At 44.3% G+C, this 26,606-nt stretch overlaps 1 protein-coding gene across 1 annotated transcript in view; it reads right to left on the reverse strand.

Annotated features, from left to right (window-relative positions):
- WAPL (WAPL cohesin release factor) overlaps positions 1-26,606 on the reverse strand; it is a 3,318,690-nt gene that overhangs the window by 56,322 nt on the left and 3,235,762 nt on the right. Inside the window, exon 20 of the mRNA XM_044056596.1 lies at positions 17,040-17,135. Within this exon, the coding sequence (XP_043912531.1) occupies positions 17,040-17,135 (96 nt within the window). The remainder of the gene's footprint in view (positions 1-17,039; positions 17,136-26,606) is intronic.

Genomic DNA, 26,606 nt, shown 5'->3' on the forward strand with positions numbered 1-26,606 from the left:
AGATGAATGGAAAGCTTGGAGCGCAAGAATCAAAGCCCTCACTTCTTGGATGTTGACATCATGTTTCCTTATGGAAGGATACCAAATGCCTTGAACTTTTAAGTTTCCCAGTGTTGCTCCCCACCCCATGTCTGAAGCAACTGTAGACAGCTCCTGCACAGGATGCGGGGCCTGTAGAGGAAGACCTGGATTCAGAGAGATGTGTTGAATCCACCAGTATTACTCTTTCGTTAGGCAAGGGAGAAAAGGAAAACAAACTCATGAGGATGAGCACGCTGGCACCACAGCGTTTTCAGATACCACTGAAATTTTCGCATGTGAAGTCTGGCTAAGGGTAACATAGGGATAACAGATGCCATGAACCCTAGAATTCTGAGAAACTCTCTGCCTGACACTGAAGTTAGACGAAGCAGAGACTGTATTTTTTGTAGAGGGAGACAGATCATCATAAGGTCTGTCCTTATCCTGCAGCCCTGATCCAGAGAAGGGTTGAGGGAAGACTTGTTATAGCTGATAGTGAACCTCAGGATTTGGAGCAGGGATATGGTGGTTTGAAGGTTCTGTTGCAGAATATCTAGATGGTTTGCTTGAAGAAGCAGATTGTCTAGCCAAGGGTAAATAAGGATTCCATGAAGTCTGCAAAAGGCAATGACAGGAGCCAAGCATTTTGTGAACACCCTTGGAGCCATGGAGAGTCCAAAGGGCAAAGCACAAAACTGAAAATGAAGGGAGGCAACAGAAAAACCTAAGAATTTCCAGAACACAGGGTGAATGGGGATATTAAGATATACATCCTTGATTGTCTAGAGAAACCATAAAGGCCTGAGGAAGCAAAAGAGTGAACAAGGTCTGGAGAGAGAGCATGCAGAAGGTAGGAACCTTAAGAAAAAGACTGAGTTGGGACAGATATAGACTTGGTCTCCACGGACCATCTTTCCTGTGGACAAGAAACATTCTGGAATAGAACCTTTTCCTCTTTGCAGAGGGGCCACTTCCTGAATGGTCCCTGCGAGATCAAGTCTTGAAGCACCTGAGGAAAAAGGACCTGATCTCAAGGGGGTTGAGGAATGCCCATGAAAGGAAGGATGGATTTCCAAACCATGTACTAGCTGTTTTGGAAAACAAAAAGGACCCATTTGTCTGTGGTAATGCTTGTCCATGAAGAAAGTGAGAAAGGTACTTGGAAAGAGGAATACTGGAGAGACGGGGCAGTTAAGTCAGACTACCTGGCTTGTCAGGAAAGGGGGGCTTTAGAGCCGAGGATGGTTGAGATCTGGAAGAGCTCTGGCTGCATGTCCCTTTCTTGTGAGGGAGAGGAGAGGTACAGGGTTTCTTCCTCTCAGAATAAGGTTTGGAAAGACAATTCCTATAATATTTGATATGAGACAAAAAAATATGCTTCAGTTCCAGTAACTCTTCCCCTTTTTCTTGAAGGGATTTGAAAAGGGAAGCAGCATTAGCACCAAAAAAAGCAGAATTGTCAAGAGGTGTATTCACAAGTGTTGCCTTGATAGCATTTAGCAAACGTTGCAGTCTTAGTCAGTATCTCCTAAGGACAGATCCAGATGCATCTGATCTAGAAGATATCTGAGCTGCATCATAACTGCACTTAATGGAGTGTCATCAGATTTTCTTTGAGGTTTAGTTCTGTCCAAGTAGAATCTAAGTTGTATGTGCACATCTTAGGAGTGCAGAATCCGTTCCCCTTTGTTCTGTGGATTAGGAAAGAAGGTTGGCAAATGTATGGACTGATTAAGAGACACACTGGATACCACCCTTGGGCATGAAGGAGGGATTGGTCCTGAGGGACACCCTATCTGCATGGAAGATGATGAAAGGCTCCACTGCCATGAGGGCATGTAATTCAGATACCCTTCTTGCAGAAGTGATTGCTAAAAGGAAAGCTATTTTCCAAGAAAGGAATTTTAAGTCTGCAGTGGCAACTGGCTCGAAAGGAGGAAGGGTGAGTATTTCCAATACAAAGTTGAGGTCCCAGGCTGGAGTTGGAGCTCTCCTGGGTGGTCGTAGATTTTTGGACCCTCGAAGGAACTGCTTAAGCAGTGGATGAGAGAAGAGGGGTGGTTCTGTGTTATAATAAGCTGCGATGGCTGAGGCGTGAATTTTGATGGAGTAGAAAGACAGGCCCTCATGAAACATCTCAGTTAAGTATTGTAAAATCTGAGGTAAATTGGGCACTGTTGTGCTTATCCCTTGAGATTGGTTCCAGGCACAGAATCCTTTCCATTTTTCAGCGTAAGACTTTCTAGTACTAGGCCTTCTTGCCTCTGAAATGATATCCATCACTGGTTTGCTGAGGGATGGTAAAGGAGAAATTATGTAATTAGCCAGGCTGCTATATTCAGTGTTTGAAGTTGAGGGTGCAGAATTTGGTACTCTTGCTGAGACAATAGAGTAGGAGTCTGAGGCAGGTGCCATGGGACCAACAGTGACACCCTGCGCAAGAGGGGGTACCAGTGCTGGCGTGGCCAGTCTGGTGCAATCAAAATCGTCCTTGGTTTGTCTTGATTGATCTTTAGTAGTACTTTGGAGAACAGAGGCAGAGGAGGAAAGGCATAAACTGATAGGCTTTTTCAGCTGAAGGACAGAGCATCCACTTTCCAAGCTTGTTTGTGGGGAGTCCTTGTGCAAAATTTGTCCAACTGATAGTTTTAGGGGGAGGCAAACAGATCTATATCCGGCCTCCCCCACTTGCTTGTCAACATGTTGAAAATTCTTGGTTCCAGTTTCCACTCATGTGGGTCCATGAGGTTTCTGCTTAGTTTGTCTGCCAGTGTATTTAGTTTTCCTGGCAGGAATCGAGCTTGCAGATGTACTTGATAGCTCAGGGCTGTGTTCCACAATGCCATGGCTAGTCTGCAGAGGAGGTAAGAATGTGCACCCCCCCCTGCTTGTTTATGTACCACATAACAGTGGTGTTGTCCATCTTTATCATTAATTGTCCTGGAAGAATGTAGTCCTTGAAGGCTGTCAGAGCGTTCTGTACAGCTAACATTTCTTTTTGATTGATATGCAGGTGCATTAGACTTGGGTTCCATTTGCCCTGAATGCACTTCCCTGCCAGGTGGGTCCCCCATGCATAGTCTGATGCATCTGTTGTTACGGTTTGGGCGGCAGGGGGTAGTGTGAATGGTAGTCTCCTGTTTTGGTGGCAGGCCTCTGCCCACCAAAGGAACTCTAGGCGTAGGCAAGGTAAAATAGGAATCATTGCTTCCAGATCCTGTGAATGCTGACACCATAGGCTTTTGAGATACCATTGCAGTTTCCTCATACACAGCCTTGCATATGGAATTAGAAGAATGCAGGAGGCCATGAACCCCAAGACTTGCAGAATTTGCCTTGCAGATAACTGGGTTTTTGTGGCCACTTGTTTGAAGTAGGTTGTCAAATGAATCCGTTTCTCTGGCGTGAGGATAGCCATCTGGGAAGTTGTATTCAAGCTTGCTCCCAGGAATATGGTTTGTTGACAGGGCACCAGGTGTGATTTCTTTTTGTTTATGGTGTACCCCACAGAAGTCAGTACCCTTTGAACAAAGGCCAGATAATTCAAAAGTATGCCCTGGCTTTCTGCCTGAATTAGACAATTGTCCAGGTATTGGTATATTTGAATATTTCTTTGGCTGCAGAATGCAATGACTGGAGCTAGGCATTTTGTGAATACCCTGGGCGCAGTAGATAAGCCAAAGGGCAGTGCAAAGAACTGATAATACATGTAGCCTGCTTTGAAGCGTAGGTATCTTCTGCAAGACTCCCCGATAGGTATGCTTCTTTTAAGTCTAGTGTTGCAAACCATGCATCTATGCCTAGCATAGGAAGCAGCTGGTGAAAAGTCAGCATCTTGAATTTTGGAATCACCAGAAAGGTATTTAGAGTAGAAAGGTCCAAGATAGGACGCCATGTATTTCCTTTTCTGGGTACCAGGAAAAGTCTTGAATAGAACCTAATAAAATGGCAAGGAAAGCACTTCCTGGAATACAGAAATCACGGCTCCAAAGTGAAGGCTGCAAGTTTTAATACATTAATACATTAAAACTTGCTGCCTTGACTTTGGAGCTGTGATTTCTGTATTCCAGGAAGTGCTTTCCTTGCCATTTTATTAGTATCTTTTGAGGCACTTTTCTCCATTTGTTTGTTCTCGAATAGAACCCTTGTCCCTTTTCCTCTTCTGGTACCAACTGAATAGCCCCCATGCTTAAGAGAGAGAGTGCTTGATTTTGGGCCTCCGCCCACTGATTTGGGGGTAAATCTGGCCACTCGCTTGGTGTTGGTAAGGTGTGGAAGTGAAATCTGTATCCTTGGGACACTATATTTAAAACCCATTAGTCCTGGGTAACGAGTTCCCAGTTTTTGGTCTGCACACCAATCTTTCCGTCTAAAGGAGCATTCAGTTGAGTGCGCTTGGAAGTTTTAGAAGCAAGTCATTGAGACTGTTTTCCTTAGGGGGGAGTCTTACTACTCCCTGATTTGGGAGCGGAAATGCTCCACTGCTTAGAGTGTCCCCTGGGACTGAAACCTGGGGTTTCTGCTATGTCTGGGTTTGGCTTGAGAAGGCCTGGAAGGGGCTGGAAAGGACCAATTCTTAGAGGGCCAGTGTCTACTAAATCTAGGAGGCTGAACTTGTATGAAATCTTTAACAGTATGCATAGATTTAGCTTTATCTTCCATCTTTTTAAGAACTTCCTCAACCTTGTTGTCAAACAGGCGGTCCTGGTTTAAGGGAGCATCCAACAATTTAGCTTTAACATGACCAGATAAAGACTGCTCCTTAAGCCAAGCATGCCTTCTGAGCACAGACCCAGTAACAGCAGCCCTGCAAGAGGCCTCTAAAAAATCAAATCCACATTGCAAAGTATGATTTCCAACCTGTTCAGCAGAATGCATTAAATCCTGTAAATCTTTATTTTCCGAACAGTCAGGAATCATCATTTTCTGTTTAAGCAGTCCAATAACATGTTGATACTTTAACATATGAAACTGGCAGTTTAAAGCCGTAATGGCCAAGGATGCAGAAGTGTAATCCTTCTAACCCGATCTATCCAACGCCCAGGAGTCTCTGTCAGAAGGGGTAGGATTTTTAGAAGTAGAAGCCTTAATGCCCTTGGGTCTCTGTGAAATAGTCTCTGGATCCACAATAGGATTCTTAAAAAGGAACTTGTGTGAATCAGGAGCCCTGTAATATCTGTCAGGCTTTCTGGCAGGAAGCAAAGAATCAGGGGCCAAATTAGATTCCGAGAAAGCATCATCAACAATGTCCAGTAGAGGAGGAATAGCTAAAGGCCTATGCTGAGGCAGGAGTAAGAAATCCCCAAGCCTCTTTTTTGAATGAGAAAAATCCTGGCTTTCCTAGAGGAAATGCTCCCTTAGAGTGTGCAAGGTTTCACCAAAAGAAAAATCCTCTGGAGGGGAAGCAGAGGGAATAGAGTCCTCTGCATCAGAATCCTCATAAGTAGATAAGGGCAAATCCAGGTCATCAGAAGAATCAGAAAAAAACAGAATCCTGGTCAGAAGATTCATAAACAACTTCAGTCCTGTGTCTCTCAGAAGGGGGAGGCTGGCTTTCCCTGATTAGAGTTATAAGATCTTCAGTCATTCCTATCATTTGTTTTTTAGGCATAGAGGCCTGAGCATGCGGCCTGGGCGTCGGTTTTTTAGGCATGGTTCGAGATTTAGGCCTAAAAGAAGAAGAAGGCGTCAGTTTAATATGCAAGTCCGTAGGCCTGAATACACCCTCAGAGGCCGGTGCCTGCACAGCAGCTCAGGACCCATCCAAGGTAGAGACATCTGCAGGTTCCATAGTTGAAGCATCTCGCAGCATACCGGACTCCGAATGGGTCTTGGTAGAGGCCTGTGTATCAGAAGTAGTGGGTATCTGGGGCTGCGAAAGCACCTCACTGAGTACCGACGAACTGGCGACTGGCTTAGGAGAAGTGATGTCGGCAGTTTTGGACCTCAGCTGCATGTCTCTGTCTTTATCCTTGTGTTTTTTCGGAATCCCGGTAGTCGGATGGCTAACCAACGACATTTCTGGATAATTAAACAGAGAACCGAAGTATTTAGAAGCGAAAATATACCGACGGATAGTGCGTTGATTAAATAAAGCACAAAACTGACAGCAAGGTACATCGTGGTCAGGGCCTAGGCAAGGAATACAGTACGAATGAAAATCATTATGAGGTATTTGCTTTCCACAAGTAATGCAATTATTAACTTTTACGGACATTGGTAAGGAGCAAGAAAAAGTTTCCCCAACGGGGTACTTAGCTTTAGTTGAAGACATTGGTTCTGAAACTCAAACGAAAATTTCAGGAGTCAGCCGACCGGCACTTGCGAACTGCTTCTGCTTCGGGCACCGCACGGCAAGAAAGACTGATGTAATGGCGTCAGCTGCACGTTTTATACCCCTGATGACCTGACGTCATGGAAGAAGGGACAGAAACCGACGCAGGACCCAAGACTTTGTTAATCAGGCCAACTGAGGGCTACTGCAAGCAGATAACCCAAAAGTGATGACTGCAACAGTGAAACACTAACATCCTATTCAGCCTTTTTGGGGGTGGAGGTTGTGAATCTGGGCTTCAGGATGCAGAAAAGAAAGCATCCTGAAAAGCTGGTAGCACAGATGGAACAGCTGAAGGAGAAGGGAAGTCCATCTGCAGGAAGTCGTAGTACCACTTCTGAAACTTGTGAGCTTTCCATCATATAAAAGTCTCTCATTCTTGAGCTTGTTTCTCCAAAGGATATGCCTTCCTCAGGGGAGTCACCACCTTTGGAATCAACTTTCGGGGAAGCATAACTCAAGGGCGAGTCAATCTGTGCTGAGTAAGCCAGGGACTCATCTGAGGATGAAACTTCTTCCTCAGAGGCCTCCTGTTCCACAGCAGAGTTCATAGGCAAAGGAGAAGGAGGATAAACTGGAGTAGGAGTTTGAAAAGAGGAAGGCCTTAGTGCCTAGAAAAGCACTAAGGCTTGCCAGTTTGGAGAAAGATCCTGAGAGGTGGAAACATGTTTTTTTTTTTCTTTTTAAGGGGGGAATCAACCTTAGGCTGGGATAGATGGGCTGACTTAGGTCTAGGTTCCCAGCTAAGCCAGGAGAAGTAGTGCGAGGGATATCCAAAGAAGTGAGCAGCAGTTTTCCCTTACCGTCTAGAACGGACATCTGCAAGACCTCTGTGGACGTATTAATGCAATTCTCCTTAACGGCTTCCAAACCAGCATCCACTGCAGGAAGACAGCTAGGAACTGCAAAGACCTCCGGGCCTTCACTGGCCTCCAGAGGGACGTCTGGGTTCAGAGGCGCAGTTGGAAGATTCAGGCCTAATCTTTTTTACCTTTTTCTTCAGAGGCTCACCGGACGCACCCTCCATTTTAAGCACTAGTCGCTTGAGTCTGATTCTCAGCGGGGCAGAAAGACAACTGCAAAGCATCTTAGGGACAAATGCCTGACAAATCATGCAACCCTTACAGTCGTGACTGGACCCCAGACAGAAAAGACACTATTTGAGGTCATCTTTGTGTGGAATTTGCCTTCCAAAATGGCACTTTCCTTTCTTGGATAACATTAACCTTGAAAAACATGCAGTAGCTATAAAAATACAATTAAATTCCCCAATCGGGCACTAATCTGAAACAGCAACCACTTGGCGATCAGTTGAATGGTAGAATATGGCGTTTGGATTGGCAGCACAGAAGTTCTGAGGATAGTACATGCAGACATCACTTTTATGGCCTACATCTGCTGCTATCCTATGTGCAACTTCGCAAGCACCTTGCAGTAGTTTAAGTCTTTGGTATTCTGACTGGATGCTCGGGTCGCCTAGGCGGGGAATCCCTCATGTTACGAATACTGCAAAATGGGAAAAGGACATCTTACTGAAGTTCCACGTTCACTCTTGCACGAGCACACACACACACACTTCAGGCTCAGGTCTCACACATAACTCACTGCAACCCAACAGTATAAAAGGAAAAAATTCCTAATGCTGATTGGTAGTGTTGCATCACTAAAAGGAGGATATTCACCAAGTAATCTCACAGAAAAGTAAACTACAGTGTTATTTAATTAAAAAAAATCCTTTGCTCTCATCTGGTCATCCAAAAACAACTCTCATTGTTTTACTTGCATTCAGGCTGAGTCAGTACCAACAGGAAATGCCTGCTCACTGCTTCCTCAAGCAGTCCAATAAGCTCCTATTGAAGCAACGGTTCAGCCCCCTCCCAAGAAAAAAATAATAGCTAGTAAATGGCCCAGCAGAGTCGGAGTCCACAGTCAAGTTTTCTTTTGTTACAGAAAATGGGACTCAGCACATGTGCAGTTCCAAATCCAAAAATGGTAAAGTGAACTACTTTCAAAAAAATACACTATAAACATTTTCAGCAGCAGTTCTGCCATTTATCCAGTACCATACCATGAGCTAAACTCATGCACAAACAACTAATTTATAAATGCAATGAGATTGACTGCTGGCAGGGTATGACTTGCTGCCTTTTAAAGGATTGTTTAACTTGAATATTTTTTCTGTATAAATATCCAGATACGAAGCTTACACAAGTGCCAGAAATGCTGCAATTTCCTTGCTTGCCAGCAAACTGCACACTTTATGATACTTTAATTAGAAAATTTATTGTTGAACTTGATCAATGGAATCCTTAAACAAAAAATTCTCATATGACACAAAGTACAGTTGTGTAAGTAAACTTACCATAAGAGTAGAGAGAATAATGCATCACTGCTCCAGTAGCCTAAACAATAAGGGTTATAATCCTGCCTACATCATCATACAACAGCCTGCCAGCTTCCAAAGTTTTAAGGCACGTTTACAAGTGACCAGACTGCTGATGGCTCAGGTAGTCAAAGGAGATGATCAGTGGTCTAGGCACCAACCCCTCCAGAGCCAAATAAAGAAGGGAGGCCTGAGTCTGGAAAAAAGGTCAGCATTGGGTATAAAAAAAAATAAATGCCCTCACTCTGGCAAAAAAAAAACATAAAAAAAATAAGGTGGGTGGGGGGTGAAAGAAAGGAGGAAGCAGGTACTGCAGCAGAAATACATATGAATAATTTATACATTAGGTACAATAAAAACAAGTAAATTAAGAATGAAACAATAGAACTGACTGTGTATTACAAGGTCTTTCCTACATAGTTGAAGCTACCCACTGCCTATATTAAAAATTTTATCAAATATCTGCTGTCAGCAAGCATGGCGTTTTTCAAACAACACAGACATACTTGGCACATAAAGTACAGTTGTGTACCTACCATAAATGAAGATGTTAGAGTGTATTCACTGTTGCAGTCATTACTCTTGGGTTATATCCTGCTGGCAGGCTACCCTCAGTCGGCCAGAATTCCAAAGTCTAGGTCCGGCGTCGGTCGTTGTCGCCTCTTCCCTGACGTCAGTGTGCCAGGGGTATAAAAGATGCAGCCCACGCCATTTTCTTCAGTTTTTCTTGCTCCAGATGTCAGGTGCCCCCAAATAGGTAGGCTGAAAAATATGCCAATAAAAAAGCATGCACAAAAATAACATTTCCATTATCTACAAGCAAATACACCAAATAGGTTGTATAGGATAGAGAAGTGCAGGTAAGTCCCAGCAAAGAAAAGGGGGATGGTGGGTGGGTAACCTGGACTGCAACAGTGAATACACTCGAACATCTACATTTATGGTAGGTGCACAACTGTACTATGTTCATCGTGTTTCACTGTTGTAGTCATTACTCTTGGGTTGAATTCCAAAGCTGTGGATGGGTGGCTGGGCTAAATAGGATTAGGAGAGGCTACGAGGCCCTGCAGAACTGCAGTAGCAAAGCCTGCTCTGGACAAGTGGTAGTGCTTTGTGAAAGTGTGCACTGAACTCCAAGTTGCACCATCTAAGATATCTTTGGTTGGTACTCCTCTGAGGAAGGCTGCTGAAGTGGCAGCTGCTCTGGTGGAATGAGGCCTAATGTCCTTAGGCACCAATTTGCCATGTTGAAAATAGCAGAAACGGATGCAATGGCCTATCCATTTAGAAATGGTCTGTTTTGAGATCGCCTTTCCTTGTGATCCTGCAGCATATGACACTAAAAGTTGCTCAGTCTTTCTGAAAGCTTTAGTTCTGTCCAAGTAGAAGCGTAACTGCCTGTGTATGTCCAAAGAATGCAGAATTTTCTCACCCTTGTTCTGTGGATTTGGATAAAAGGTAGGCAAGTGAATGGTTTGGTTCAGGGCCACACTGGACACCACCTTAGGCATAAATGTAGGATTTGTCCTCAGAGAAACCCTGTCTGGATGAAAAATGATAAAAGGTTCCACAGCCATGAGTGCTTGTAACTCCGAGACTCGCCTTGCAGAGGTTATTACTAGGAGCAGAGCTGTTTTCCAGGATAATAATTTTATACCTGCTGTTGATGCTGGCTTGAAAGGAGGCAGTGTGAGTTTTTCCAAAACATAATTGAGGTCCCAGGCTGGAATTTGTGCTCTCCTTGGAAGCCTAATGTTTTTGGCCCCTCTGAGGTACTGCCTTATTAAAGGATGAGAAACAATAGGTGGTTCCGTATTGTAATGGGCTGAAATGGCAGAAGAATGAATCTTAATTGATGAGAGAGAAAGGCCTTTGTTCAGCATCTCAGTTAGGTATTGTAAAATCGGAGGGATGTTTGGTACACGTGTCAATGCCTTGTTCCTGGTTCCAAGCACAGAATCTCTTCCATTTTTCTGCATAAGATTTTCTGGTACTGAGCCTCCTGGCCTCCAAGATAACATCCATAACAGCTTTTGAAAGAGGAGTGTTCTGAATGGCTACATTATCCGCCATGCTGCCAGATTTAAGGTCCTGAGTTGACTGTGCAGGATCCGATTGTTTTGTTAGGTCAGCAAGTGAGAAGTTTGAGGCAATATCCATGCTGGACCTTGAGACAAGCTCTTTAGGATTGGGTACCAGTGCTGGCGTGGCCAGTCTGGTGCAATCAGTATCATTTTTGGCTTCTCTTGTCTGACCTTCAGGAGTACCCTGGGAAGGAGAGGCAGAGGTGGAAAGGCATATACTATTAGATTTTTCCAGCTGAAGGATAGGGCGTCCACTTTCCATGCTTGCTTGTGATAAATCCTTGTGCAAAATCTCTGCAACTGGCAGTTGTGAGGGGAGGCAAATAGATCTATATCTGGGCATCCCCATTTCCTTATTATCATGCTGAAGACTTGTGGATCCAGTTTCCTTTCGTGGGGGTCCATGAGGTTTCTGCTTAGTTTGTCTGCCACAGTATTTGTTTTTCCTGGCAGGAATTGTGCTTGCAGGTGAACTTGAAAAGCCAATGCTGTGTCCCATAAGGTCATTGCTTGTCTGCAGAGGGGGTAGGAATGTGTACCTCCCTGCTTGTTTATGTACCACATGACTGTAGTATGGTCTGTCTTTATCAGTAGCTGTCCTGGATGAAGCAGGTCCCTGAAAGCTGTCAGGGCATTTTGAACAGCTAGCATCTCTTTTTGATTGATGTGAAGATGCATCTGGTTTGCAGGCCATGTGCCCTGAATAAATTTTCCTGCCATATGGGCCCCCAAGCATAATCTGATGCATCCGTTGTCAGTGTCTGGCTGTGGAGAGACTGAATGGCAGACCCTTGTTGTGGTGACAGTCTTCTGCCCACTATCGAAACTCCTGTTGCAGGCAGGGAATGAGTGCAATTACTGTCCCCAGGCTGTGGCAATGCTGAGTCCAAACACTTAAGATACCATTGTAGTTTCCTCATATGCAGTCTGGCATACGGAATTAGTAGAATGCAGGATGCCATGAAACCCAGGGCCTGCAGGATTTTCCTTGCAGATAAGTGGGTTTTTGTTGCCAATTCCTTGAAGTAAAAAGTCAGTTGCTTTTGTTTGTCTGGCGTGAGATAAGCCATCTGGGCAGTTGTATTTAAGCTTGCATCCAGGAATATTATCTCTTGAGAGGGCACTAGTTTTGATTTCTTTTCGTTTACTGTGTACCCTAAGCCAATTAGTAATCTTTTTACAAACCCAGATGCTTTGGAAGAATGTCTTTGTTCTCTGCTTGAATTAGGCAGTCATCCAAGTAGGGATATATTTTAATTCCTCTTTGTCTGCAAAACGCAATTACTGGTGCCAGGCATTTTGTGAAGACCCTGGACGCAGTAGATAAGCCAAAAGGCAGTGCAGAGAATTGGTAATGCATTGAGCCAGCTATGAATCTAAGGTATCTTCTGCAAGATTGTCTGATTGGGACATGCAGATATGCCTCTTTTAGGTCCAAAGTTACGAGCCAAGCCTTCTTGCCCAGCATGGGCAGTAGCTGCTGTAGAGTCAACATCTTGAAATTTTGGAACTTCCAGAAACATATTTAGTATAGACAGGTCCAGTACTTGTCTCCAGGTTTTGTCCTTTCTGGGTACTAGGAAAAGTCTGTAGTAAAATCCTTGCCCCTGCTCTTGCTGTGGTACTTGCTGAATGAATGAATTTGTTTTTGTGCCTCTGCCCAGTGATTGTGTGACAGATCTGGCATACCTTTTGACCTTGGTAGAGTGTGAAAATGGAACCTGTAGCCTTGGGACACTATGTTCAGGACCCATTTGTCTTGGGTAACCATTTGCCAGTTTGATGAAAAAAGTGCTAGTTTTCCCCCAAGGGGGTTGCCAAAAGAAGTGCTTGGATCTGGCACAGGAAAGTCATTGGGACTGTTTCCTGTAAAGTTGTGATTTGTCTTTTCCGCTTTTGGAGGTAGGAGCACCCCATTGTTTAGGCCTGTATGAGCCTTGGGGCTGAGATCTGCCTCTGGGACGCCTGTATCTGCCTCTTTGTGGTCTGTCTGACACTGGAAAGGACCAATTTTTAGAAGGCCAGTTCCTGCTAAACCTGGGTGGCTGTACTTGTAAGAAATCCTTGTCTGTCTGCATGGATTTTGCTTTATCCTCCATTTTTTCAACACCTCTTCTGCTTTAGTACCACACAAAGTATCATGCTGTAATGGCGCATCTAATAATTTTGCTTTAACATGATCAGGCAGATTCTGTTCCATTAACCAAGCATGCTTTCTAATAACAGAACCTGAAACAACGGCCCTGCAAGAGGCCTCCAGTGAATCATAACCACATTGCAAAGCTTTCCTACTTGTTCACCTGCATGCAATAAATCCTGCAATTCCTTGTTCTCTGAACATTCAGTATTTGTCAACAATTTCTGTTTAAGCAGTGAAATTAAATATTGCTGATATTTAAGCATATGAAACTGACAATTTAAAGCCCTTACAGCCAAGGTAGCAGAAGTGTTGACTTTTTCCCCCATCTGTCTAGAGCCCTAGAATCCCTATCAGAGGGAACAGGGTTTTTTGCAGTGGAAGCTTTAACCCCTTTTTGCAGTGGAAGCTTTAACCCCCTTGGGGTCCTGAGATATAGTTTCTGGGTCAGCTGCGGGTTTTTATATAGGAATTTATGAGAATCCGGGACCCTGTAACATCTGTCTGGCTTAGCAAGTGCAGGGGGTAAAGAGTCAGGGGACAGGCCGGACTCTGAAAATACATCATCTACAATGTCTAGAACAGGTGGAATAGCAAGGGGTCTGTGCTGAGGAAGTAGCAGAAAGTCTCTGAGCCTTTTCTTAGATTCAGAATAATCTTGGCTCTCCCAGTGGAAATGCTCCCTCATGGTATGCAGGGTTTCCCCAAAAGAATAACCCTCAGGAGGAGAGGCTGAAGGAATGGATTCTTCAGCATCAGAATCCTCATAGGGAAGCATGGAATAATCCTGTTCAGAAGAGGAATCACAGGAAATAGAAAAATGATCTGAAGAATCATACTCCGTCTCTTGCCTAGGCCTCTTATCAGGAGGGGGATGGGTGCCCCTGATAAAAGTAATTAGGTCTTTGGCCATTTTGAGCATCTGTTTTTTAGGCATGGAGGTCTGAAGAGGAGAATGCTGTACTAGTTTCTTTGTCTTTAGAGTTGCTTTAGTCTTTGAAGCTGAAGATGGCTTAATATATAGTTGTGTAGGTCTAAAGACACCCTCAGAAGCCGATGACTGCTCAGCGGCTCCGGACCCATCTGAGGGGATGATTTCCGAGCGCCCAATACCTTGAGTATCCAAAGGCACAGTCGGCTCCACGTGGGAGTCGGAAGCGGCCTGTGGCTCTGAGGTAGCGGGCACCAGGGGCTGCGAAAGTGCCTCACTGAGAACCGGCGAATGGCCTAGCAGAGGCCTCGTCGTCGGTTTTGGACCTCGGATACCTATCCTTTTCCTTGTCCTTGCGTTTTTTGTAAACTCCGGTTGTCGGCTGTTCCGATGGCATTATATAATTAAATCTTCGGCCAAAGTAATGAAATGCAAAATTGAACCAACGCTTAATAGTGCGTTGGTTAAATCTAGCACAAAACCGACAGCTAGCTATGTTGTGATCAGGGCCTAGGCAAGGAATACAGTAAGAGTGAAAATCCTTAAGAGGTATTTGCTTCCCACAAGAAATACAATTAACTTTTTCTGACATCGGTCTGGAGCAAGAAAAAAGTTTCCCCAATGGGGTACTCAGCTTTAATGAAGACTTCGGTTCTGAAATTTGGATTTGAAAATCTCAGGAGTCGGCAGACCGGCACTTGCAAACTGCTTTTGCTTCAGGCACCGTGCGGCAAGAAAGACTGAAGAAAATGGCGTCGGCTGCATCTTTTATACCCCTGGCGCACTGACATCAGGGAAGAGGCTACAACAACCGATGCCGGACCTAGACTTTGTAATTCTGGTCGACTGAGGGTAGCCTGCCAGCAGGATAACCCAAGAGTAATGACTGCAACAGTGAAACATGATGAACATCTGCAAAGACGCTTGTCACAGCTATTACATCCTAACTGCATCAGTCCTTTTGGAAACGCATTCACTATGAAATGCAAAGTACTGGACTATGAATCTGGCTTTCCTGTAATGAAGAGAAACATATTACTTCAAACATTTCATGTGAGTACTGCTTTTTTTATAGCTTAATCAGAAACATTTCCTAGGTAGGCCCCCATGCTTTCCTTGTTTTGTCTGCAGACAACACAAACGCTAACTTACACCTGCTTTTTTACCATCAGTATCTCCCTGAACTATCTTTTCTTTAAGTTTCACCATGCCTTCCTGTGTTTCTCTGCTAACATATTCTTACACAAAGTTACACGTCTCAGTTTGGTTACATTTTCTCCAACATGTCATCAAAATAACAAAGGCTGGAAAGGAGTGATGTCATCTCCTTGTGCGGTTAACTGTAGGTAATGTCTGTTAAATCCTAACAAAGTGATCACCTTTTTACATGGCCTGAGGTATCAAGTTACATCTCTGGTTTCACTGAGGATTGACAGCACTATAGCATTCCAGCCAATTCCAACCCCACCCCAAGAACAGATCTACTACAGATGCTAGCTTCCAACTACACAGTGCTTGAACTGCTGTCTGTGATGCATGCCATTCAGCCAGAACAATAGACAAGAAATCCCAAGTAGGCTAGATAAGGTGATAAAGCTTGAAGAACAGAGACAGGGCTCATGTGCACTCACATGTGCCATTAGCAGGTGGACTGATGTCCCATTAGATGTTCCACTTCCTTCTAAACTCTGTATAAAGAAATAAAAAAAATCTCAACAAAGCTAAAGTAATGTAATTCCCCCAGTTAATATCCAGGTCAATATGGGTACTTCAGCCTCATCTCCATCCTGAAGTGACTAGTAGCCATGAGCAAAGATGAACAGCTGCGCCTTGCCAGAGAAAGTGGGGGTAATTTCGACTTTGAATAAGAGCCATTGTTATCTGGGTGGAAAATCTATCTGGGCAGGGATAAAAAACATTTCTGAGCTACTAAGTAGCAAACATGAAACAATGCAGCAAAATCATACTCTCTTCTCGCACTCTCTCTTTCAGATGAGCCAGCACTGAAGTCTATTCCTGATACCAGGCTAGAAAATTACAGAGGACAATTCAAGAGTTTGGGAAAAGACAAATATTAATTATACTATTATTATACTATTACAAGACTCTCATTAATGATAAAACATTTACAGATCCAAAACTATTCTAATCATTTCATGACCTCATCCAAAGGGAGAAAAAAGTGACTATCACTATTAGCAGATGCAAAACTTAACACTTTTCAGTTCAAAATATGCCAATATCACATCATCCAGAGTGCCACTAGATGCTGTAACTTGGGATTTCTCAGTACCACTTGTACATTTTCTTATTCCTATAAGGTAGAGGATACTCAAACACGCAATTAATCTCAATGCAATTTTTAACCAAACACACGATACAAAATGGAACTACAAGTGTTGTAGTTTAGGAGAAAAGTCCCTCAACATTTGTCATGCACAGCTGTGCCTCCTGCACACGCCTACTTAATCAACTATGAGGTTGATGTACCTTAGGGAAAAGTGAGGATTCTCCCTGCAGTGACCTCCATAAACTAATGCATGGTTAAACCAATGACATAACCTGCCTTCAATACATCATTCCTTCATCCATTCAGCCTTAAATCCTGGGTCACAGTAACCAACAAGCCAGAAATATCAAAAATATATAGGAATGGCACTGCTACAAACTAGTTCTGTAACCACATTACTCTCTTAAAGCTATAAATGCATATGCACTGTTGCATGCATGCGTTTTTAAGCTAATACAAAATGTCATTACTAACATTACTTTTGCATGGAACTTCTTAACAAATACATGTAAAGGATGCTTCAATCCATTCACTTTAATCCACGCCAAATGTAATTTATTAGCATGATGCTACCTAAACAAACTACTTTTCACCCATCACCAGCATATCACTTTTGGTATGTGCTGCACATCACTATTTGATGCAAGTCATAATGACTTTTGATTGTACTATGTCATGAGATTCACTCTGGAGCAGTCACCTCATTTATTTCTGTGGAGAACCTTTAGGTCCCCCTCCCTAGTAAGAGGAGTCAACAAATGTAATAAAAAAAAACAAAAAAAAAACATTAAAGCTGCAGCTGCAAAACAGGAACATTACACAAACTTTATGTATAGTGATGTATATAAATGGTACTTACTGTCAAGTTCATGAAATTAAGGAACTTTTTAAGCATTTCTGTCATTATTGAGAAGTCTCCGTCTGGTAAAGTATCTCTCACAATCGTCACATTCATCTGCAAAATAAACACAGATTAAGTACACAAAGGCAAGGTACACCTCATGGATTCTGGTCCCAGGACCTTCTCCCTGCAATGTTACTTTTTCATTCTGATAATGCATTCCTCATGAAATACATGAGGCTATCCAAACCTTCAATTCTCAAACTTCAAAGTAACATTATTTATTCATATTTGAACTGATACCACAGTCTACATACAACAGCTTTGAAGAACACAGTGCACTGCCTGTGATTCAAGAACCAAGAGTATCAGATGACATGCTACAGAAAGTACTGTTGGTTAAGAAAGTACAGTTGTGTAAAATCTTACCATACCTTCTCTTCAATGTTGCAGTATTCTTTACAGAAGGGATTTCCCACCCTGGGTAACCCATTGCTTGGCCAGTATACATAAACTTAAGAGACATCTTGTTTGCACTGTACTTCACATTTATGGTCCTCGCAAAGAATATTGGGTCTAAAAAGGATGTACAAATACAACTACATACGACTGAATTGTATCAAAAGAGAACAGTCATCATAAGACAAAGGAGTCCATGCACATCTAAAAGGAAAAAAATGCAGACTATAGAAAGGGGGGGGGGGGTTGGAGAGAGGAAGTGAATACTGAAACAGTGTAGAGAAGGAGATCTACTGTTATGGTAAGATTTTACACAACTGTACTATGTCCTTCTGTATCAGTGTTGCAAGAATTCATTACAGAAGTGAGAGTAAAAAAGCTCTAGAAACAGAATGGAAGGTTGAGAAGAGCCCTCAACAAACCCACACAAAATGGTTTCAGCAAAGCCTGCTTTGAGCCTAGAAACCATATCTAACTTATAATGCTTAGCAGCTAAGCAGCAGCTTCAACGATGAAATTGGTGACCACCTCTTGAAGACGGCACCAGAAGAGGCAGCAGTGCTAGTGCAATGAGCTCTAAAAGAAGCAGGCAGAGACTTGCTATGGAAGAATAACAAAAGGAGATGGTTTGTTTAGAAGCAGCAAAACCCAAAGACCTGAGATGAAAGAAAAAGTTGATCAGACTTGTAATTAGTCCTAGTTTTATCCAAATAGTACCTGATTCTTCTGTGCAAATCCAAGGTATGCAGGACTGTCTCAGTAGCAGACTGAGGAGAAGGGAAAAAGGAAGGGAGTTGTACCAACTGATTCAAGGACAACTCATTGACTACCTTGGGCATAAATGGATTGGTATGAAGGGACACCCTTGTCCTTGTGAAAAAAAAACAAAAAAGGAGGAATGGCCATAAGGGCCTGGAGCTCAGAAACTCTCTGAGAAGTAAGAGCCAACAGCAAAATGGTCTTCCAGGTACAATGTTGCAAAGAAACAGAATCTGCAGGGTCAAAAGGAGCCGGAGTCAAATTTTCCAAAACAAAATTAAGGTCCCAAGGAGGAGAAATAGGCTTTCTTGGAGGCCTAATATTTAGGATGCCTTTAAGAAATTGCTTGCCCTCAAAATGAGAAGTCACTGGATTCAAGGGCAGACAGCAGAAAAGTACAGCGGTGTACACTTACCATAAATGTAGATGTTAAGAGTGTATTCACTGTTGCAGTCATCACATTTGGGTTATCCCTGCCAGGGTAGCCCTCAGTCTGCCTGAATACCAGAGGCTTAGTATTTCTGCATCGGTTGCCGTGGCTCCAGGACTGACGTCAGGTCATCAGTAGTATAAAGTAAGGCAGCCGACGCCATTACATCATTTTTTCTTGCCCTGTCAGAAGCCCCCAAGAGGGAGCTAGGTTATGGTGGAAGAACACCACCAGTAGAAAGTAAATACCAAAAATTTCTTGTAAGGAGAGAGAGAAAGAGAGAGAGACAAGGGGGATGGAGGGAGGGAAACCAGGACTGCAACAATGAATACACTCTAACATCTACATTTATGGTAAGTGTACACAACTGTACTATGTTCTTTGTGTTTAACTGTTGCAGTCATCACATTTGGGTTGATTCCCAAAGCTGAAGAAAAGGGTGGAGGCAGTCAAGACTGGGGGCTGGCTAGGATGCACTGCAAGACTGTGGTGGTACAGCCTACCCTGGATTTGGAGAAGATAGGCAGGTGGTAATGCTTGACAGTATGAACTGATGTCCATGTTGCAGCCTCCAGGATGTCCCTGGTGGGTACCCCCTCTGAGGAATGCTGTAGAGGTGGAGGTTGCTCTGGTAAGATGCGTCTTGACCCCCTTAGGGAGAGGGTTCCCATGTTGCTTGTAGCAGAAATAGATGCAGTGTGCTAACCATTTGGAAATGGTTTGTTTGGATATGTCTTTGCCCTCTGCTCCTGCAGCAATGCTGACTAACAACTTATCAGTCTTTCTAAATGATTTAGTCCTGTCTATATAGAATCTGAGCTGTCTGTGCACATCTAGAGAGTGCAGTATCCTTTCCCCCTTGTGTTGTGGGTTAGGGAAAAAGGTGGGCAAATGAATGGATTAGTTGAGAGCCACACGGACACCACTTTTGGCATGAAGGATGGGTTAGTCCTGAGGGAGACCCTGTCAGCATGGAAAATGATGAAGGGCTCTACAGCCAATTAGTGCTTGTAGCTCTGATACTCTTCTTGCTGAAGTGATGGCCAGAAGCAAGGCTGTCTTCCATGAGAGAAACGTTAACTTTGCTGAAGCAGCAGGTTCAAAGGGGGGCAGGGTGAGCTTTTCCAACACAAAGTTTAGGTCTCAAGCTGGGGTAGGTGCTCTTCTGGGTGGGCTCAAGTTGTTAGCCCCTCTTAGGAACTGTTTGATGAGAGGGTGTGAGAAAAGAGGTGGCTCAGTGCTGAAATGAGCAGAGATGGCAGAGGCATGAATTTTAATAGAAGAAAAGGATAGATCCCTGCATGGTAGGTCTGCCAAGTAATCCTGGATGAGAGGTAGGGAGGGCTGTGCTGTTCCGGCTCCCTTAGCCTGAATCCAGGTGAAAAACCTTTTCCACTTGTCAGCATAAGACTTTCTAGTGCTGGGGTGTCTCGCCTCATGTATAACATCTAGAACTTGTTTGCTTAGACTGGCAGCTAGAGGAGAGGTCAAAGAATAAGCCATACTGCAATTGGGGATGCATAAATTCTCCATTCCTCTGGGTCAGGAGTGTTGGGATCTGAGGTAGGTGCCATGGTGCCAGGGGTGACAGGGTGAGAAGCAGTGTGTACCAGTGCTGGCATGGCCATTCTGAGGAAATCAGGATTGTCCTCGGTTTTTACTCCCTTATTTTGAGCAGTACCCTTGACATGAGTGGTAGAGGGGGAAATGCATAGATAGAGAGGTTTACCCACTGTAAGGATAGAGCATCCACTTTCCAGGCCTTGCTTTGAGGTTACCTGGTGCAGAATTTGCTGAGCTGCTGATTGGAGTGGGAGGAAAACAGGTCTACCTTCGGGGTACCCCATTTCTCGGGTTATAAGGGTGAAGGTTCTTTGGTCTAGATGCCACTTGTGTGGGTCTAGCAGGTTTCTGTTTAAGTTGTCTGCCAGAGTGTTTAGACAGCCTGGCAGAAACTGTGCTAACAGGTGTAGTTGCATGGCTAAGGCATGTGCCAAAGGGTCACGGCGAGCCTGCACAAGGGATAAAAGTGAGTCCCTCCCTACTTGTTGATGTACCACATCACCGTGGTATTGTCTGTTTTGATCAGTAGAGGCCCCGGGGACAGTAGGGGGTCTGAAAGCTGTTACAGTGTGCTAAACAGCTAACATCTCTTTTTGGTTGATGTGCAGATGCATTTGATTTGGGCTCCATTGGCCACGAATGCACCTGCCGTCCAGGTGTGCACCCCAGGCATAGTCTGATGCGTCTGTGGTGAGGGTCTGGGTGGCGTGGGGTTGATAGAAGGGAAGTCCCTTGTTGTGGTAGCATGCTGCTGCCCACCAAAGGAGATCTTTCCTTAGACAAGGTATCATTGGTATAAGAGTTTCCAGGTCTTGAGAGTGCTGACACCCAAGACTTTTTAAGTACCACTGAAGTTTCCTCATATGCAGTCTAGCATATGAAATTAGTAGAATGCAAGAGGCCATGAACCCTTGAGCCTCCAGGATTTTCCTTGTGGATAGCTGGGTTCTGTTGGCGATTTGAGTGAAGTAGCCTGTTAGGCTTGTTTTTCTGAAGTAAGAAATGCCATCTGGGATGCTGAGTCCAAGCTTGCTCCCAGGAATACAATCTTTTGACTGGGGACTAGGTTTGATTTCTTTTCGTTGATAGTGTACTCCAGGGAGGTTAGAAGGTCCTTTACAAATGTCAGGTGCTGCAACAAACTTTACCTGACTGTGTCTGCCTGAATCAGACAATCGTCCAAGTTAGGGTATACTTGAATCTTTCTCTGTCTGCAATAGGCAATGGCTGGAGCCAGACATTTTGTGAAGACTCAGGGAGCAGTGGATAAGCCAAAGGTGCATAGATCCTGCCCTGAAACATAGATCTTTCCTGCAGGAGTCCCTGATAGGGATGTGCAGATAGGATTCCTTTAGGTCTATGGTGGCTAACCAGGCATCTTCGGACAGAATAGGGAGAAGCTGATGAAGGGTGAGGATTCTGAATTTTGGTACCAACAGGAAGGTGTTTAGAATGGAAAGATCTATGATTGGGCAACCAGGTGCCCTCTTTTCTGGGTATCACGAAAAGTCTGGAATAAAACCCTTGACCTATCTGTTCTGCAGGAACAGGATGAATTGCCCCTTATGCAGAGCAGGGATTGAACTTGGTTTTGTGTCTCTGCCCACTGGTTTGGAGGAAGGTCTGGGAACCCTTTGGCAGTGTGTGGAAATAAAATTTGAACCCCTGGGATACTACGTTGAGGACCCATCGGTCGTTGGTGATGGAGGTCCAGTTTTTTGCATGGTGGACAAGGTTTCCTCCTAGGGGCATGAGCAATTGGGCAGAGCTGAGGAGTGGAGTTGAGAAATCATTGTGAATTCTTTCCGTAGGGGGGGGGGGTGGCTTAGCACTCCCTGTTTCAGAAGTGGAGGTAATCCATTGCTTAGATCTCTGCATACCCTGAGACTGCAATCTGGGGGGGGGGGGCCTGTTTCCCCTGGGTCTAGTTTGAAATGGCCTTGAGGGGACTGGAAAGGACCAATGTTTCGAGGGGCAATGCCTACTGAAACTTGGGAGGCTGCACTTGCAAAACATCTTTGTCTGCATAGACTTAGCTTTTTCTTCCATCTTTTTTAGAACTTCTTCTGCTTTGGTGTCAAACAGATTGTCCTTGTTCAAAGGTGCGTCCAGTAATTTTGATATGACATGGTCTGGCAATGTCTGCTCCTTAAGCCATGCATGCCTTCTAAGTACAGAACCTGTGACTGCTGCCCTGCAAGATGCTTCTAGGGCGTCAAACCCACATTGCAAGGTATGCTTGCTGACTTGGCTTGCACAATGCATAAGCTCCTGTAATTCTTTATTTTCTGCCACAGTCAGGAAAGGTAGATATTTTTTGCCTAACAAGTTCCATAATATGTTGCTGATATTTCAGCATGTGGAACTGGTAAATTCAATGCCCTAATGGCAAGAGTTGCAGAGGTGTATACTTTTTTACCTTATCTGTCTAAAGCTCGGGAATCCCTGTCCGAAGCAGTGGGATTCTTAGCTACAGTTGCTTTTATGACTTTAGGCCCCTGGGAGATGACCTCTGGGTCAGCAGTAGGATTTTTGAAAAGAAATTTGTGAGAGTCAGGGACTCCGTAGTACCTGTCTGGTTTCCTAGGAGCAGGGGGTAAAATATCAGAAGTTAGACTGGATTCCATAAATACAACATTCAGAAAAGGAGGGATAGCTAAGGGTCCATGCTGTGGCAAATCTAAAAATTCTCAGTCTCTTTTTGGACTGAGGATAATCCTGGTATTCCCAGTGGAAATGGTCTCTTAAAGTATGTAGGGTTTCAACAAAAGAAAAATCCTCTGGAGGGGAAGCAGAAGAAATGGATTCCTCTGCATCTGAATCCTCATAAGCAGATAAAGGCATGTCTTCATATTCAGAAACCTCAGAGTCGTCGGACTCTTGGTCAGTTAAAGCTGCTGGGGACAGGTCTCCTTTTCTCTTAGCAGGGGAAGGCTGGCTTCCCCTAATCAGCATGATCAGGTCTTCTGCCATTTTAAGCATTTGAGATTGTGGCAAGGAAGTAGGTGCTTGAGATTGGGTTGTCGTTTTTTTTAGGCGTAGCTCGTACTCTTGGCCTTAGAAACTCAACAGTTGTAGACAGAAATGAAGACGCGAAAGAAGTCGATTTGTGCCGAATATCGGTAATGCGAAGAACTTCCTCGGAAGCCGGTACCTGCACAGCAGTGCCGGACCCATCCAAGGTAGAGACATCGCAGGTTTCGTATTCAAAGAAGAGTCTCACGGCATACTCCGAATGGGTCTCAGTAGCGGCCTGCGAATCCATCGAAGCGGGCATCAGAGGCTGCGAAAGTGCCTCACTGAGTACCGGCGAACTGGTGACTAGCTTAACGGAAGCGTTGTTGGCAGTTTTGGACCTGTGTGGTCTGTCTCTGTCTTTATACTTATGTGAAGATCGGTAGATGGATGGCTTACCGAAGCCATTTTGGAATATGGAGATCGAGAGCAAAAGTATTAAGCGACAATAAGGGCCCGGCGACATAGTTCGGGCGTTAAACAAAGCACAAAACTGACAGCGAGGTATGTCGTGGTCTGGGCCTAAACAGGTGACACAATAAGAATGGAAATCTCGGTGTGGTATTTGCTTTCCACAGGCGAGACAATTGTTAACTTCTTCCGACATCGGTTAGAGCAAGAGAAAAGGATCCCCAATGCAGTACTTAGCTTTAGAAGACTTCAGGATGATTCAATTCGGAAACGAAAACTCAGGTAGCAGCCAACTGGCACTTGTGCAAACTGCTTCTGCTTCAGGCTCCTTGACAAGAAAAACTGATGTAATGGCGTCGACTGTCTGTTTTTATACCCCTGATGACCTGACGTCAGTCCTGGACCAACAGCAACCGATGCAGAAATACTAAGTCTCTGGTATTCGGGCAGACTGAAGGCTACCTGCAGGCAGATAACCCAAGTGTGATGACTGCAACAGTGGAACATGAAGAACATCAGTAGCAAGTAACAAACATAAAACCCTTAAGGGGTACTTATCTGAAGCCGGATGAAGAAACGCTTCTACTGGCAATGCGATGACCAGAGCTGGCAGTCATACATGGTGCAGTAAAGTTCTGAAGAGATGTGTGCTGACGTCCGCTTTATACCAAATGCCCAAGAGAGGCCCAGGACGTCACACGCACCCTAGCGGTAGCATTTGACTTTTGTATAACGGCCGGACGTGAGAGAGTTCAACAAAGACAAACTCCCTGATGTCATGAATACAGCAGCATATGAATAGGAGGACATCTTGTAGCATGTCCTCAGAAAATAGGTGTCTGAAAGGGATCAAAACCCTATCATCCACACTGTCATCTGAAGGGTTGACATTTGTGGATGTATAAGAGATCCCTTGCCCTGTGTGAGTAGGTCTAACCTGTGAGGTAACTTGTAATGATTGCCCTTGACTAAATGCAGAAAAAGGGGGAATCAATGTGGTCTTGGCCAAAAGGGAGTCACCAGCAAGATTTTTGGTTGGTCCTGTTGAATTTTCAACAGAACCTTCTGAAGGAGGGGGAATGCATAGAGAAACATCCCCATCCAAGAGAAAGACAAGGCGTCCATCTTCCATGCCTGTGGTTCAGGCAAGAAACCTTGGGAAGTTGTCTGTTCATAGGGAAGGCAAATCGATCTACTTGAGGAGTACCCCACCGTTGAATAATGTCCAGAAACACATCCCCGTGCAACATCCATTTGTGGGATTTAGTCATGGACCTGCTCAATGTGTCTGCCACAACATTCTGATTTGAAGGAATGTAAACTGCCTAAACAGTCAGCTGATATTGAGTTGCCAACTCCCAAGCCTTGACAGCCAACCTGTACAAGATATATGACTTGGTCCTCCCAGCTTGTTGATATATGAAAGAACTGTGGTGTTGTCTGTGAACCACTTTAAAGGACCTGGTTGAAAAAGAGGATGAAAGGTTAGCAGAGCAATTCATAAGATCATAGGAGGTTACTAGGCTACTGGCCCTGGGGCCCTTACAAGCCTAGCCAAGAGTTTATCCTCCTCCCACCAAAAAAATTCAGTCAGTACCTGTCGCCCCCTCAATGAGAGACATAGGTGGAACCCCTGGGACACATCTGTGGTATCGCAACCACTCATCAAGGTTACTCTTGAAGAGGGTCAGCGAGATACTATGTTCGACATGTATGGGAAGTGTATTCCAGAGATGGGACAGCCTCTGGGAGACAAATATGTCTCTCCAGCAGGTTTTGCTGATGTTGCATATTAGATTTAGTCTTTTCAAGCAAGTAATGTGCGAGGAGTTAACACTTATGGATATGGAGCATCTCTAGTAGGCCAAGGTCCGATACTGTCTTGTAGGCGAGACACAGATCACCTTTGAGCAGTCTTCTTTAATATTAGTATGTTCCTTCATCTGGAAAGACCACACATCTTGTATTTTCCAAGAGGAAAAGTGGCACTCCATCCCACATCCAGAGAGTCCGTAAACAACTCCTGAGATGGAGGGAAGGGGTTTGTAGGGCAAGTCCTGGCTTCAAGGCCACCTGCTGAATCCACCTCTCAATTCTTTTTTCAAGCAGGGAAGGAAAGGAATCGCAAAATCTAGTGGATAAGAATGTTGCGTCCAAACTGACCTGAGATACCACTGGAGTTTTCCCATTTGAAGTTTGGCTAGAGGTAACATGGGAATAGTGGATGCCATGAAGCCCAGCAGACAGAGAAACTCCCTGGCAGTCAGAGACTGGAGTGGAATGATAGCTTGAAAGTAGGCAGGTAGAGACAAGACCTTCTGAGGAGGTAAGGAACCCAACATCTTGTCTGTTTGAATTCTGCATCCTAGGAAGACATGGTCCTGTGAAGGAATGAGAGAGGATTTTTGCAAATTGATAGTGAATCCTAGCCTTTCCAGAAAGAAACAGTGAATTGAAGATTTTGAAGAAGTAGGCCTGGAGGAGGTCAACCAGGTAAGGGAAAATCTGAATACCCTTGAGTCTGCAAATAGGCAATGACAAGAGCTAAGCATTTTGTGAAGACCCTTGGTGTCACAGATAGACCAAAAGGCAAGGCAAAAAATTGAAAACGTGAGGAAGCAATAGCAAAGAGCAGAGATATCCTGAAAAGAGGGTGAACAGGGATGTGAATACAGGCATCCTTGATGTTCAGTGACACCATGAAGGCCTGTGGAAGAATGAGAAGAAGCAGAGTGTTTAAGGAAAGCATGCAAAAGGTGGGTATCTTTAAGAAATTGTTTAGATAGGACAGATCTAGAATGGGTCTCCAAGGACCATCCTTCCTGTGGACTAGGGACATTCTTGAGTAGAAATCCTTTCCTTTCGGGGAAGGTGAACACCTCTTGAATGGCACCCTGAGACAGCAAGGTGTGAATCACCTGAGGAAAGACATTTAACTGATCTTTTGG

This window comes from Protopterus annectens, chromosome 14.part0 (assembly GCF_019279795.1).
Source record: "Protopterus annectens isolate FY-2018-M chromosome 14.part0, PAN1.0, whole genome shotgun sequence".
In the NCBI taxonomy this organism is placed as follows: domain Eukaryota; kingdom Metazoa; phylum Chordata; order Ceratodontiformes; family Protopteridae; genus Protopterus; species Protopterus annectens.